Here is a 13,797-nt window from a genome sequence, read left to right on the forward strand (position 1 = left end):
ATGCGTTTACATACATGCACTATAAACCCAGTGGTGCTTTAAGGTGGAGTACAGTTTGCACTGACTGACCCCACCCTCTTAAGCCTGGAGCTCATCTGTCGTGGCTGAGTGAACTGGGACGGCGGCAGCAAGGTCACCATGCCGTAGGTTTGGATTCAGAGTTTCCCTCTCCTAGGTGGGTTGCTGACTAAGGCTTGAAGGGACCCTCCTTCCCTTGCTATTTTATCCGTAGCTAGTATACCAACATTCGTAGTCCATGCAATATGGTGTGGTATGCCATTGGTCCAGAACATCATGATCGCTTGAGCCTCTTGGAATCCTTTAGCACTGGCCGTTGTCTTTATCAAGAAAGACACCTGGCCAGGTGGTGTCCTGTTCATTATTTCTCCCTTCACTGTGCCACTGGACAGGCAGGAAGGAAATCCATCCACTATAACTATAAACCCAATTTAGGCCTTATTTCATTTTCTCTTACTCTGACCCCACCTATTATCTTATGGTTTCTTATGTAGGCAAATTTGAGTGCAAAAACTATAGGGCAATAGTTGAGAATTTCACCTACCCCAATATCAACTGGGATGCAAACAGTGTGAAGGGCACAGAGGGGACAAAATTTTGAACTGTATTCAAGAGAACTTTTTTTAGCCAGCACGTAACAAGCCCAACGAGAGGGGCGCAATTCTAGATTTAGTCTTCGGTAATGAAGCTGGGCAAGTGGTTAAAGTAACAGTGAGTGACCATTTTGGAGATAATGACCATAATCCAGTTAGTTTTAGCATAATCATGGGAAAGGACAAAGATAAAATAGGAGCAAAGGTTCTAAGTTGGGGGAAGGTAAATTTTACAAAACTGAGAGATGACCTGGTAAAAGTGGACTGGATACAGATACTTGAAGGAAAACCAGTGGGACGCATTCAAAAGTGAGATACTACAGGCACAGTGTAGGCAAGTCCCCACAAAGATTAAGGGTGGTACTGCCAAATCTAGAGCCCCCCCCGGTTATCTAGAAGCTTACAGGGTGAGTTAAAAGCAGAAAAAGAAAGCTTATGACGGTCACAAATATCTTAATACCTCAGAAAGCCTAGAGGAGTCTAGAAAGTGCACGGGTAAAGTAAAAAAGGAAATTAGAAAAGCAAAGGGAGGACATGAAAAATTATTGGCAGGTAAAATCAAGGAAAACACAAAGATGTTTGATCAGTGCATTAAGAGCAAGAGGAAAGCTAAGGAAAGGGTAGGGCCTATCAGAGATGTACAATGGAACGTATGCATGGATGCCGAAGATGCGGGCAGGGTTCTTAAAGGGTTTTTTGTCTCTGTCTTCACAAAGGAGAGGGTTGTGCAGACATTGTAGTTAAAGAGGAGGAGTGTGAAATATTAGATATGATCAGCATAATGAGAGGAATTACTAGAGGATCTGACATCCTTGAAAGTGGATAAATCGCCAGGACCGAATGGATTGCATCCCAGGTCGTTAAAGGAAGCCAGGGAGGAAATAGTGAATGCACTGAAGATTATCTTCAAATCCGGACTAGATACAGGCGAGGTACCAGATACAGGGTGGCGCAGTGGTTAGCACCGCAGCCTCACAGCTCCAGCGACCCGGGTCAATTCTGGGTACTGCCTGTATGGAGTTTGCAAGTTCTCCCTGTGTCTGCGTGGGTTTGCTCCGGTTTCCTCCCGCATGCCAAAGACTTGCTGGTTGATAGGTTAATTGGCCCCTCGTATAGGTAGATGATACGGGAATATAGGGAAGGTGGGGATGTGGTAGGAATATAGGATTAGTGTGGGATTAGTATAAATGGGTGGTTGATGGTCGGCACAGACTCGGGCTGAAGGGCCTGTTTCAGTGCTGTATCTCTAAATAAATAAAAAATAAATAAATTGAAGGTCTGCGAATCTTGTACCATTGTTTAAAAAGGGTGCGAGGGATCGTCCAAATAATTATAAGCCAGTCAGTCTGACCTTGGTGGTGGGTAAATTGTTAGAATCTATTCTGAGGGACAGGATAAACTGCTACTTAGGAAGGCACAGATTAATCAGGGATAGTCAGCATGGATTTATTAGGAGAAGGTCATGTCTTACTAACTTGATTGAGTTTTTTGAGGAAGTGACAAGGAGGATTGATGAGGGTAGTGCAGTGGATGTGGTCTACATGGATTTTAGTAAGGCATTTGACAAGGTCCTGCATGCCGACTGGTCGGTAAAATGAAAGCCCATGGGATACAGGGAAATGTGGCAGCTTGAATCCAGAATTGGCTCAGGGACAGGAAACAAAGGGTAGTAGTTGACAGATGTTTTTGCGAATGAATATCTGTTTTCAGTGGTGTTCCACAGGGCTCAGTGTTGGGTCCCTTGCTGTTTGTGGTATAAATGTTTTGGACTTAAATGTGAGAGGCATGATTGAGAAATTTGCTGATGACACAAAAATTGGCTATGTAGTTAACAGTGAAGAGGAAAGCCATAGACTCCAGAATGATATTTGAAGGACCTGTTTCCCCTGGTAGGGCACTCAGTTACCAGGGGACACCAATTTAAGGTAGAAGGATTAGAGGGGACAAGAGGAAAAACTTTTTCACCCAGGGTAGTGGTTATCTGGAATTTGCTGCCAGGAGTGATGGTGGAAGCAGCTACAACCCTGGCATCTACCTGGCAATGTGGAAAATTGCCCAAGTATGTCCTGTATATAAAAAGCAGGACAAATCCAACCTGACCAATTACTGGCCCATCAGTCTACTCTCTACCGTCAGTAAAGTGATGAAAGGGGTTGTCGACAGTGCTATCAAGTGGCACTTACTTAGCAATAACCTGCTCATTGGTGCTCAGTTTGGGTTCCACCAGGGCTACTCAGCTCCTGACCTCATTACAGCCTTGGTTCAAACATGGACAAAAGAGCTGAACTCCAAAGGTGAGGTGAGTGATTGATTGCCTTTGACATCAAGGCAGCATTTGACTGAGTATGGCAGCAAGGAGCCTGAGCAAAACTGGAGTCAATGGGAATCGGGGATGGGGACTTCTCTGCTGGTTGGAGTCGTACCTAGCGCAAAGGAAGATGGTTGTGGTTATTGGAGGTCAATCATCTCAGCTCCAGGACATCACTTCAGGGGTTCCTCAGGGTAGTGTCCTAGGCCCAACCATCTTCAGCTGCTTCATCAATGACCTTCCTTCAATCATAAGGTCAGAAGTGGGGGTGTTCGCTGATGATTGCACCATGTTCAGCACCATTCGTGACTCCTCAGATACTGAAGTATAGGAATGCAGCAAGACCTGGACAATATCCACTGATAAGTGGCAAGTAACATTCGTGCGACGCAAGTGACAGCCAATGACTATCTCAAACAAGCGAATCTAACCATCTCCCCTTGGCATTCAATGGCATTATGATCACTGAATTAGAGGCCTGCTACCCGACCCGAACCAAACGCAATGGGACCCGACGACATATGTTGGGGTCGGGTAGGGTTTGGCCCATCTTCATCGTATGGCTTTCAGGCTCAGGTTGGGTCGGGTCGGGCCAGACACACCCGGTAAGTGCTCTGCTGGTAAGTATTGAAATGAAAAAAATGTAACAGAGCTGGGAGTCGGGGACGAAACTGAGTCTGTGCAGTGAGCGGGTGACATTACTGTGACGTCATCACGCACGTGCTGCAGCTTCTTGCAGATTTGGTGTCAGGAAGGTAAGTAAACGGATGGTCGGGTTCGGGTCAAAATTGGAGGGATTCGGGCTCCGGTCCGCTGTAGTTCAGTTGGGTTCTTTTTTTTCCCCGACCTGAGCAGGCCTTGAAGCTGAATCCCCCACTATCAACATCCTGGGGGTTACCATTGACCAGAAACTTACCTGGAGTAGCCATATAAATACTGTGGCTACAAGAGCAGGTCAGAGGCTAGGAATCCTGCGGTGAATAACTCATCTTTTGACTCCCTAAAGCCTGACCACCATCTGCAAGACGCAAGTCAGGAGTGTGATGGAATACTCTCCACTTGCCTGGATAGGTGCAGCTCCAACAACACTCAAGAAGCTCGACACCATCCAGGACAAAGCAGCCTGCTTGATTGGCATCCCCATTGACCCCCTCCACCGAGGTACAGTGGCAGTGTGTACCATCTACAAGATGCATTGCAGCAATGCACCAAGGCCCCTTTGACAGCATCTTCCAAACCAGTAACCTCTATCACCTAGTAGGACAAGGGCAGCAGATGCATGGGAACACCACCTGCAAGTTCCCCTCCAAGCCACACACCATCCTGACTTGGAACTATATCACTGTTTTTTCACTGTCGCTAAGTCAAAATCCTAGAACTCCCTTCCGAACAGCACTGTGGGTGTACCTACCCGAAATAGAACCAGGTGATAGCAGTCCCATCCAGATGGACAGCTGTGAAGAGGCATTAGCGGAGGATGATGTGTTCACGCATGTCACAGGCTGTAGACAGGTCCTGAAGGATGAGGAGGGAAAGTTTACCTTTGTGACTCAGAGCTTTTTCAGTACTGTGACAGGGCAGAAACCTGATTTAGAGGGTGTCAAACATGGAGTTTAGGGAAAGATGGGCACAGATTTGGGAGGTAACAACACATGCAAGGACTTGAGAGGAAATGGAGGTTGGACATTGGGTGGTGGTTTGCAAGGATGGTGGGGGTCAAAGGTCTTTTTTGACGAAGGGTAATGATGTCAGATTTTAAAGGAGAGAGGGACAGCAATTGAGAGAGAACCATTAATAATCTCGGCTAACCTGGGAGCCTGGAAGTAAAGTTGGGTGGTCAGCACTTTAGTGGGAATAGGGTTGAGGGAGTGGGAGGTGGGTCTTGCGGACAAGATGACCTCCGAGTATGAGGGGTGATAGGAGTGAAATTCGTGAAAATGCAAGTTCGGGGGCTGGGGGGAGCTTTAGAGCTAGTTTGGCTTGGTGGATGCTTGGAAGAGAGAGATTCAGTAGAGACAACTGATCGAATGGTCTCAATCTTTAGTGACCAGGAAGTCCACGAGCTCCTTGCAATTATTGTTGGAGGGGCAAAGGCTTTAATAAGATGGTTTGCCATAGAGAAAAGAAGCCGGGGGCTATCTTTGCATTCCAGGATGATCCTGGAATAGTGAGCAGTATTAGCAGACAAGAGCAGGACCTCACAGTGCTCTATATGATCCAGCCAGATCTGGTAGCGGATGGCTAAACCAATTGTCCACCATATCCTTTCAAGTCTGCATTGCTTGAACTTGAGGGAGCGAAGATGAGGGCTGTACTGGGAGCACGGCCAGGGTAAGAGAGAGTATGGTTTTACTGGGGACTAGTGCATCAAAGGTGAGGTGTGGTTGAGCAAATCAGCAGCTGTAGAAATGTTACGAACAGAGGGCCTAAGGCTAGACAGTTGGTATTTTGTAAGTGAATTGAGGGATAGTTTTTTTGCAGGGCAGATACAGAAGGAGATATGGTTGGGGCGTGGAAGGGATTGTGGGTGAGTGATGCAGGAAGTGATCAGAGATGGCCTAGTAAGATCATATGAGATGCAAGGTCAAGGGGGATGGCCATGAATATGGATTTAGGAGTTTAGATGGAGGGAGAGATTTAGGGAGGATAAAAGGGCAGTGAACCAGATGCTCAAAGGAGGAGAATGTGCCAGAGGAGTAGGCAGTCTGACCAAGGTGTGATCTGAGCACCACGCTGCCACCGTGATGGTTTTGATGGGGCAAGTGGTAGAAGATATAGGCAGGTGGGGAGGCTTAAGTCGAAAGGTGTCATCACCCCTCAGCCAGGGTTATGAAAAGGCCATTATGTCAATGCAGTAATAAACAGTAAGTTCATGGATGGCCAGGGCCTTGTTCACAAGTGAATGGACATTTTGGAGTGAGATGTGCAGAAGGGTGGTGAGAGCTGATCTGGCAGAGGCCACAGGGTCAAGAGTGGGAGAGGGGAGTTGAACAGCAAGGAAATTGGCAAGATTATCCCCCAGTGGGTGGACTGGGCAAGAAGGTTAACGAGAGTGGGATGAGCATTTGGGATTGCTGCTCATAAGGAGCCAATGCCAAGTGCCTCGATGAGCACTTTGGAGGATGTCAAAAGAGACACAGGGAAACTAGGCTCATCTAAGGGAGTCAAACCTGAGACATTAAGAGCAGCAAGGTTTTTATTTATTTTTTCATGGCCTTTACACTCTAGAGTTTAGAAGAATGAGAGGAGATCTAATTGAGGTATATAAGATGATTAAGGGGATTGACAAAGTAGACGTAGAGAGGATGTTTCCTCTGGTGGGGCAATCTAGAACGAGAGGTCATAGTTTTAGGATAAGGGGTAGCAGATTTAAAACAGAGATGAGGGGAAATTACTTCTCTCAAAGTCGTGAGTCTGGAATTCACTATCCGAGTGCGGTGGACGCCGGGACATTGAGTAAATTTAAGGAGGAGATGGACAGATTTTTAATTAGTAATGGGTTGAAAGGGTTATGGGGAACGGGCAGGAAAGTGGAGTTGAGGCTAAGATGAGATCAGCCATGATCAAATTGAATGACGGAGCAGGCTCGAGGGGCTGAATTGCCTACTCCTGCTCCTAGTTCTTATGTTATGTTAAGGTTGAGGGCTGCTGAAGGATTGGGGTAGGGAATGAGGAGGGCAGACTACGTGAAAGTAGAGAAGTGAAAGGAGGCATGGCAAGAGAAGAGGGGTCCAGGAGGGGTAAAAAGAAGCTAAAAATCAAGAGCAAAAGTAGAAAAAGTGATGGGCTTGGGTCTAGAGCAGCAACTAAAATGCGCACACGAATGGGCTTGAGAAGTTCAAGTTACTTAAGTCTGTGTACATAAAAATTAGGATATATTATAAACCTGGCAGTAAACTAGAGATAATCGGAAAGAATCCAGTGTTAGTCAGAGGTCCCATGGTGGGATAATGTTGACTTCAGTAGGATGGAACCACTGACATGCTTATTCCTGGTGCCAGTTTGAGATCTATTTAGATCTGTTTAGCGTGATGAATGAATGGTAGTCAGTTTGCAGTTTGCTTTCCATCCCATCCATTGGTTGATTGTGATCCATGGGTGCGTGAAGCCACTTTAGACCAGTTTGAGCAGGTCTTCAGATCACCTTTTAGAATTTCAGGGTGGAGGAAGTGATGGCCCTTTTGGATAATGATAATGTTTGAGAAGTTTTCACCTGAATAGATGCATTTGAAGGAAATGAGTCCTTTGGTTTCTGGAAGGGGCCCTGGTTGTGATTTGGTATCGTTTGTTTTAAATGCAACTGTTTTACAATGAAGTATTATCACAGTAATCTCCAATTGGAAGATGGTGAATGTAAACCTGAAGTTTAGTTTTTAAGGAATCCTGTTTCTACATTTGTCTTCACAGACACAAGGATGAAGAGAAAAATTGTCAAGTTGCGTGGCCTTTGTCTTAGTCCAAATGAAGAGGCACTTTTGATAAAAGAAGAGCATGAGAGGAGGAGAAGGTTAAGAATAAAACAGGTATGGTCAGTCAGTGAGGCACTTATTAGAAATTCTTTCATTTAACTGAAAATACTGGAAATGTGTGGAATTATGAAGCATGTCAAGCTCATGAGAAGTGTCATGAAAAAGTACAGACTAAAATGGAAGAGTTATTAAAAGTTGACTTTTTTTGGGGGGAAAAAAGGACAATGCTGCTCAAAATGGCTGTCGAAGGTAAATGACCTGGCCTTTGTCCCTGTCAGTGTGAATATTTAAACCTTTTGAGCAGGGAGGGATCAATTACACCATCCTGAAACATTCCTGAATTGAATGGGTTCTTTAACAAAGAAGATATAAAGTGGAAACATCATAATTGGATTATTCTCATCCTGAACGAATCAAGAGACTCTTTTGCATTGAATGGGTTCGTCTGAAACAAAAAAGGTATGAACTAACCACATCCTAGGCCATTGTTGGTCATAGGGAGGAAGATCCCCATCTCCCAACAGGCAAAAGTGTGAAACCATTTTTAAAAAAAAAGGTAGCCCCCTGAAGAGAGAGAAGTCGACACCCAGAAAGAAGCATCACCAAGAAGCTTGTTTCCAGCTGAAGGGCTGGGAGACTATCTAGTGAACCAGAAGAGAAGCACTCTCCGGTTAAAATCCTACATTTTTAACTGGAGCAGCAGTGAAATTGGAAGTGAGCCTCTGTTTTCAAACTGAACTTTCAACCAAGAGAAACCTACAAAAGCCTCAGGCCTGCAACTAATGAGAACTCGACTTTCAGGAGAATTCAGCAGGTTTACTGTGAACCCCAAAATCCTATCTCACCTGAAAACAGCTTCCCCCTGTTCATGTGCGTGTATGCCACATGGCTGTAACAATATGGTTTTGTGCCTTAATCCAATAAAACAAAATCTTGTACCAAGATGTATCTCCATCACAAGCTTCCACTGAAATGAAATTCACTGCAGCAATTTGCCAAGGCTTCTTCAACCTCACATTCCAAACCTGGGACCTCTACTATCTAGAAGGACATGGGCAGCAGGCACATGGGGATACCACCTGCAAGTTCCCCTCCAAGTCACCCATCACTCTGACTTGGAAATACATCACCATTCCTTCATTGTCGCTGGGTCAAAATACTGTAACTGCCCACCTAAGGTACTGTGGGCGTACCTTTTATCTCAGACTGCAGTTGTTTAAGCAGATGGCTGACCACTTCCTCCTTGAGCAGTTAGGAATGGGCAATAAATGCTGGCCTTGCCAGCAATACCCACATTTCATGAATGATTTAAAAAAAAAAATGTCTGATCTTGAATGATTGATTGTAAACTGTTTGAGGTATAATAAGTTGCATTGCCTCCTCCTTGTGTGCCAGAAGGGTGCAATTGTCAGCAAACAGAAATTTCGCGATAAGCTCTTATGTGGTTTTGGTATGTGCCAGTAGTCGTTGCAGGTCGAAGAGACTGCCATCTATTTGTTTGGAAGTGGATGTGTATGTGCTCTGCCAAACCTGCCTTTGCCTCCCTTGAATCATACTGAGAAAAGGTTGGTGGAGAACACACCCTTGCTTAATACCATTGGAGATAGGGAAGCTGTCTGACAAGGCTCCATTCTGCTTGGGCTCACATTTTTCTGGCTGCCTTGCAGTTGGTGGAGAATGATGAGGAATCTTGCAGAGCACCCCATCCAGATGGTATCTTTTCAACATCTGTCCTGGCTGATTTGTATCAAACACCTTGGTGAGATCTACAGAAGTAGTGTATAGGGCTTTGTATTGTTCTCTACATTTATGCCGGATTTGTCGTAGCACAAGAATCATGTCTGTCGGACCCCTATTAGGTCTGAATCCACGCTGACTTTCAGGGAGACTTTCTTCAGCTATTGTTGGAACAAGTCTGTTTGGAAGCACTGCCAAGATTTTTGCCTGCAATGGAAAGTGAGCTGATGCCAAGTCTGGATGGTGTGTGACTTGGAGGGGAACTTGCAGGTGGTGGTCCCATGCATCTGCTGCCCTTGTCCTTCAACGTGGTAGAGGTCACAGGTTTGGAAGGTGCTGTCAAAGGAACCTTGGTGAGTTGCTGCAGTGCAGCCTGTAGATGACTCTCACTGTTGCCACTGTGTGTTGGTGGTGAAGGCAGTGAATGTTGAAGGTGGTGGATGGAGTGCCAATCAAGCAGGCTGCTTTGTCCTGGATGGTGTTGAGCTTCTTGAGTGTTGTTGGAGCTGCACCCATCCAGGTAAGTGGCGAGTATTCCATCACATTCCTGACTTGTGCCTTTTGTTGATGGTGGACAGGCATTAGGGAATCAGGAGGTGAGTTGATTGCTACAGCATTCCCAGCCTCTGATCTGTTTTTGTAGCCACAACCTTTATGTGGCTGGTCCAGTTCAGTTTCCTGTCAGTGGTAACCCCCAGGATGATAGTGGGGGATTCAGTGATGGTAATGCCATTGAATGTCCAGGGCAGACTGTTAAATTCTCTCTCGTCAGAGATGGTCATTGGCTGGCACTTGTGTGGTGCGACTCTTATTTGCCACTTATCAACCCAAGCCTGGATGTTGTCCAGGTCTTGATGCAACTGGACAAAGGCTGCTTCAGTATCTGAGGAGACACGAATGGTGGTGAACATTGTGCAATCACAGAATCATAGAATCGTTACAGTGCAGAAGGAGCCCATTTGGCCCATTGTGTCCGCACAAGCTCTCTGCAAGAGCAACTCCCTCAGTTCCATTCCCCTGCCTTCTCCCCAGCAGAATCACAGAATAATCGTCAGCGCACTGTTTTTGTAGGAGACTATCCTCAGCGAACATCCCCACTTCTGACCTTATGATGGAGGGAAGGTCATTGATGAAGCAGCTGAAGATGGTTGGGCCTAGAACACTACTCTGAGGAACTCTTGCAGTGCAATGTCCAGGAGTTGAGATGGTTGACTTCTAACAACCACAACCATTTTCGTTTGCGCTAGGTATGACTCCAACCAGCAGAGTTTTCCCCCTGATTCCCATTGACTTGTTTTGCTAGGGCTCCTTGATGCCATACTCTGCCCTTGACATCAAGGCAGCATTTGATAGTCATTCTCACTTCGCCTCTGGAGTTCAGCTCTTTTGTCCATGTTTGGACCAAGGCTGTAATGAGGTCAGGAGCGGAGTGGCCCTGGCGGAACTCCAACTGAGCGTAAGTGATCACGCTCTTGCTGAGCAAGTGCTGCTTGCTAACGCTGTTGCTGACCCCTTCCATCACTGTTGATGATTGAGAGTAGGGTGGTAATTGGCTGGGTTGGATTTGTCCTGCTTTTTGTGCATGGGACATACTTGGAAACATTTCCACATTGCCAGGTAGATGCCAGTGTTGCAGCTGTACTGGAACAGCTTGGCTCTGAGCACAGGTCTATTGTCTGAATGTTGTCAGGGCCCATATCCTTTGCAGTATCCAGTGCCTTCAGCCATTTCTTGATATTATGTGGAATGAATTGGATTGACTGACTAGTATCTGATGCTGGGGACCTCCAAGGAGGAGGATGAGATGGATCATCCACTCAGCACTTCTGGCTGAGGATGGATGCAAATGCTTCATCCTTGTCTCTTACACTGTGCTAGGCTCCCCCATTGAGTGGGGATATTTGTGGGTTGTTGGTTGTTGAATTGTCCATCACCATTCACAACTCGATATAGCAGGACTGCAGAGCTTAGATCTGACCCGTTGGTTGTGGAATTGCTCAGCCCTGTCTATTGCGTGCTGCTTCCATTTAAGTATGCATGTAGTCCTGTGTTGTAGTGTCACTAGGTTGACACCTCATATTGAGGTATGCTTGGTGCTGCTTTTGGCGTGCCCTCCAGCGTTCTTCATTGAACAAAGGTTGGTCCTCGACTTGATGGTAATCAACCATTCTCCAAGTAGGATGAGTGTATCCTTGGAGTCAGCCTTCAGTAGAAGGTTGTGCAGGTCCCGGTAGCAGCCTTCTTTGGTTACTGTATCGGTTTGCAGGGTAAGTATGTTATGTTGATGGCAAATTGGTAGTTGTAGGAATATGAGTCGATCAGCAAAACCAATGGGGAAGTTCTGAAGCCTGCTGGCAATGGAATTCTTGGTCATAAGTCCAACACCTGAGAGGCATCATTCATCCTTACCTTTCCCGATCAGAAAAGTATGTAACTTGCTCCATGTTCTGTTCATGAACCCTGCTCTGCAAAGAAAACTTCATTGTGCCGCGATGTGATGTCAATTTCCAGCCTGGTGAGCTCTCTGTCTGAACATGGAGCATCTTTCAGAGTGTCTTTGGTCATCTGAATCAGATGTTGTTCAAATATTCCAGTGTGCAAATTTGAACATGTTTTGTCTCATTTTTTGAGGGTTTTCCTTTGCACTGCTGTAGGAAATGCCTGACCAGCAATGTTTGGGTCACCTTTTCTGGTCCCATTTCCATTTGGAGCAAGTGGTGCTCTCCCGAGAGAAGGCTACTTGGTCACTCCGGGTGCTGCCAGATGATGGTGTTTCCCAGGTTACCAGTCAAACAACCCATACTACTGAGCCACCTACATGCAGGATTGAAGCTGTGGCCACAAGTGCCATCTTGCACCTGCTGTTTTCACCTCTTCCCCTATCGTCGTAGGACTTGCATCCTGCCTGCTCTAAGTCTGTTTGTAAAATGAAAATCTGCTCACGCAGACTAATCCCACTCTTCAGGCTAATTGTTCTCCAGTGTCTCAGCAGGCTGATGGCTGCAGCAGCTGCATAGCTGTAGGTGTTGGAGTGTCCTCCTCCTAGCTTTTGGCTCAAGAGCCTGCCCATAGCTGGGTTTCCAGCAGTCCGTGCCCTTTTGCTTCGTGATATGCTACTTTTTTGGAGTCACTATTATATAGTGGCCTTGTCAGTCTTTTTTAGAAACTTGCATTGGAGCACACTTAGACCCCATTTTATAGTATATTTTAATGATGTCCAGAATAATTTTTTTTCTCCTTGTTTTGAGCTTTTAAGTTTCCTCTTTATTTTCCTATTTTTGATAAAATAAATTGAAACACCCAGCTTTTTCAATTGGCAGTAATTAATTTTAATGCCTCCCCATATCCAAAATGTGTTTTGTTTGTTTGTTTACAGTCCTGCTCTTGAACTGTTCACTGGGAGCTATATTTTTACTTTTGCTTCTTGTGTAAAGTAGCTCAGCACTAGGTTTGTGTCTGGTCACAATAGCATATGTAAGATTGATCACTGGATTTCAGGTAAAAGCTTGTAACAATTGTAACTACACTTCAGAAATAGTTATTCGGTTGTGAAGTGCTTTAGGAGATCCTCAAGAAGTGAAAGGTGAATATAGTTGTAGATTTGTTCTTTTCTCCCCACTGTTATCCAGTACAGTAGAGCTTACTGTACCACTGTTTTAAGATTGTCTACTAATTAGAAGAATAACATGTAAAATCTCAGCTGTGGGTATTAAAAACTGCACAAAAGCATCTATGGTACCCAAGGTTGAGATTGCTTCTTTTAACTCCTTTTGATTATGTATATAGGTCAGAGAACAGGAGCGTTCCATTGCTGTGCAGATCCGGGAGGAAGTAAAGCAGCGTCGTAATCATCAACTTGAGCAACTGGCGAATGAGTTGAAGGCTGAATGGCAGATGATGCAATTCGAGAAAGCAAAGAGTCTAGAAAATCTCTATCTCTGTAGTTTAAAGGCAGTGGGTGAAGGGCACAGACAAGCGAAAGAAAATGTGAGTAAATGCTATTGCTTTGCTTCTGTCTATCATTTCATCTGTAATTAAAAGTGACACAAGTAGTCTAAACACATTGGTCAGGTGGCATATTAAGTTTTTCTACTATCTGCATGACTGGTGATTTTGAATACATATAGTCCAGTAAGCAATTTACTGCATTTCAAAATGAATTATGAAACTTGGGCACACTAACCCTTGTACAGCAGCAAATAAAGACACAGGTTTTTTTTTGCTCAAAGAGCCTAGTTTGCTTATGGAAACTTAATCTAGCTGTGAACATGAGAAGGGGTGGGTGGGGGGAGAAACCTGAACTGTAACATGCTTTTTAAGTATTCTAAACTTTTTTTTTTCACTATGCATGCCTTCATTCACTGACCCATATCTGTTCAGTTGATGAGCTCCCAGGATTATGCCGACACTGCTCTCTAATTTGTTATTTAGAATACACAAGATACTGTTCTGTGATTTTTTTTTTAAATTGTGTTTTGTCCTGCATTGCTATTTGGCAGCACATTGCAGCTGACTAATTCTGTCTTCACCCAGCATTTCCAGGTGTATAGTTTTTTTGCTCCAGGATCCACGCCTTTCCGTCTCTGAACTTGGATGCTGGTTTGTGGGCACTCCAAACTGTCCTCCTGTCTTCATCCCACCACAAGCACTCAGACTTTGTCTTTCTCTCTGA

The 13,797-nt window shown here is 45.1% G+C and overlaps 1 protein-coding gene across 5 annotated transcripts in view; it reads left to right on the forward strand.

The window, feature by feature from the left end:
* cep295 (centrosomal protein 295) overlaps nucleotides 1–13,797 on the forward strand; it is a 191,908-nt gene that overhangs the window by 2,332 nt on the left and 175,779 nt on the right. For all 5 annotated transcript variants that reach the window (XM_068033994.1, XM_068033997.1, XM_068033998.1 and 2 more), the window contains exons 2-3: nucleotides 7,327–7,442; nucleotides 12,912–13,112. In XM_068033994.1, the coding sequence (XP_067890095.1) occupies nucleotides 7,335–7,442; nucleotides 12,912–13,112 (309 nt within the window). In that variant the 5' untranslated portion in view covers nucleotides 7,327–7,334. The remainder of the gene's footprint in view (nucleotides 1–7,326; nucleotides 7,443–12,911; nucleotides 13,113–13,797) is intronic.

Source organism: Heterodontus francisci, chromosome 6 (genome assembly GCF_036365525.1).
Source record: "Heterodontus francisci isolate sHetFra1 chromosome 6, sHetFra1.hap1, whole genome shotgun sequence".
Classification (NCBI taxonomy): domain Eukaryota; kingdom Metazoa; phylum Chordata; class Chondrichthyes; order Heterodontiformes; family Heterodontidae; genus Heterodontus; species Heterodontus francisci.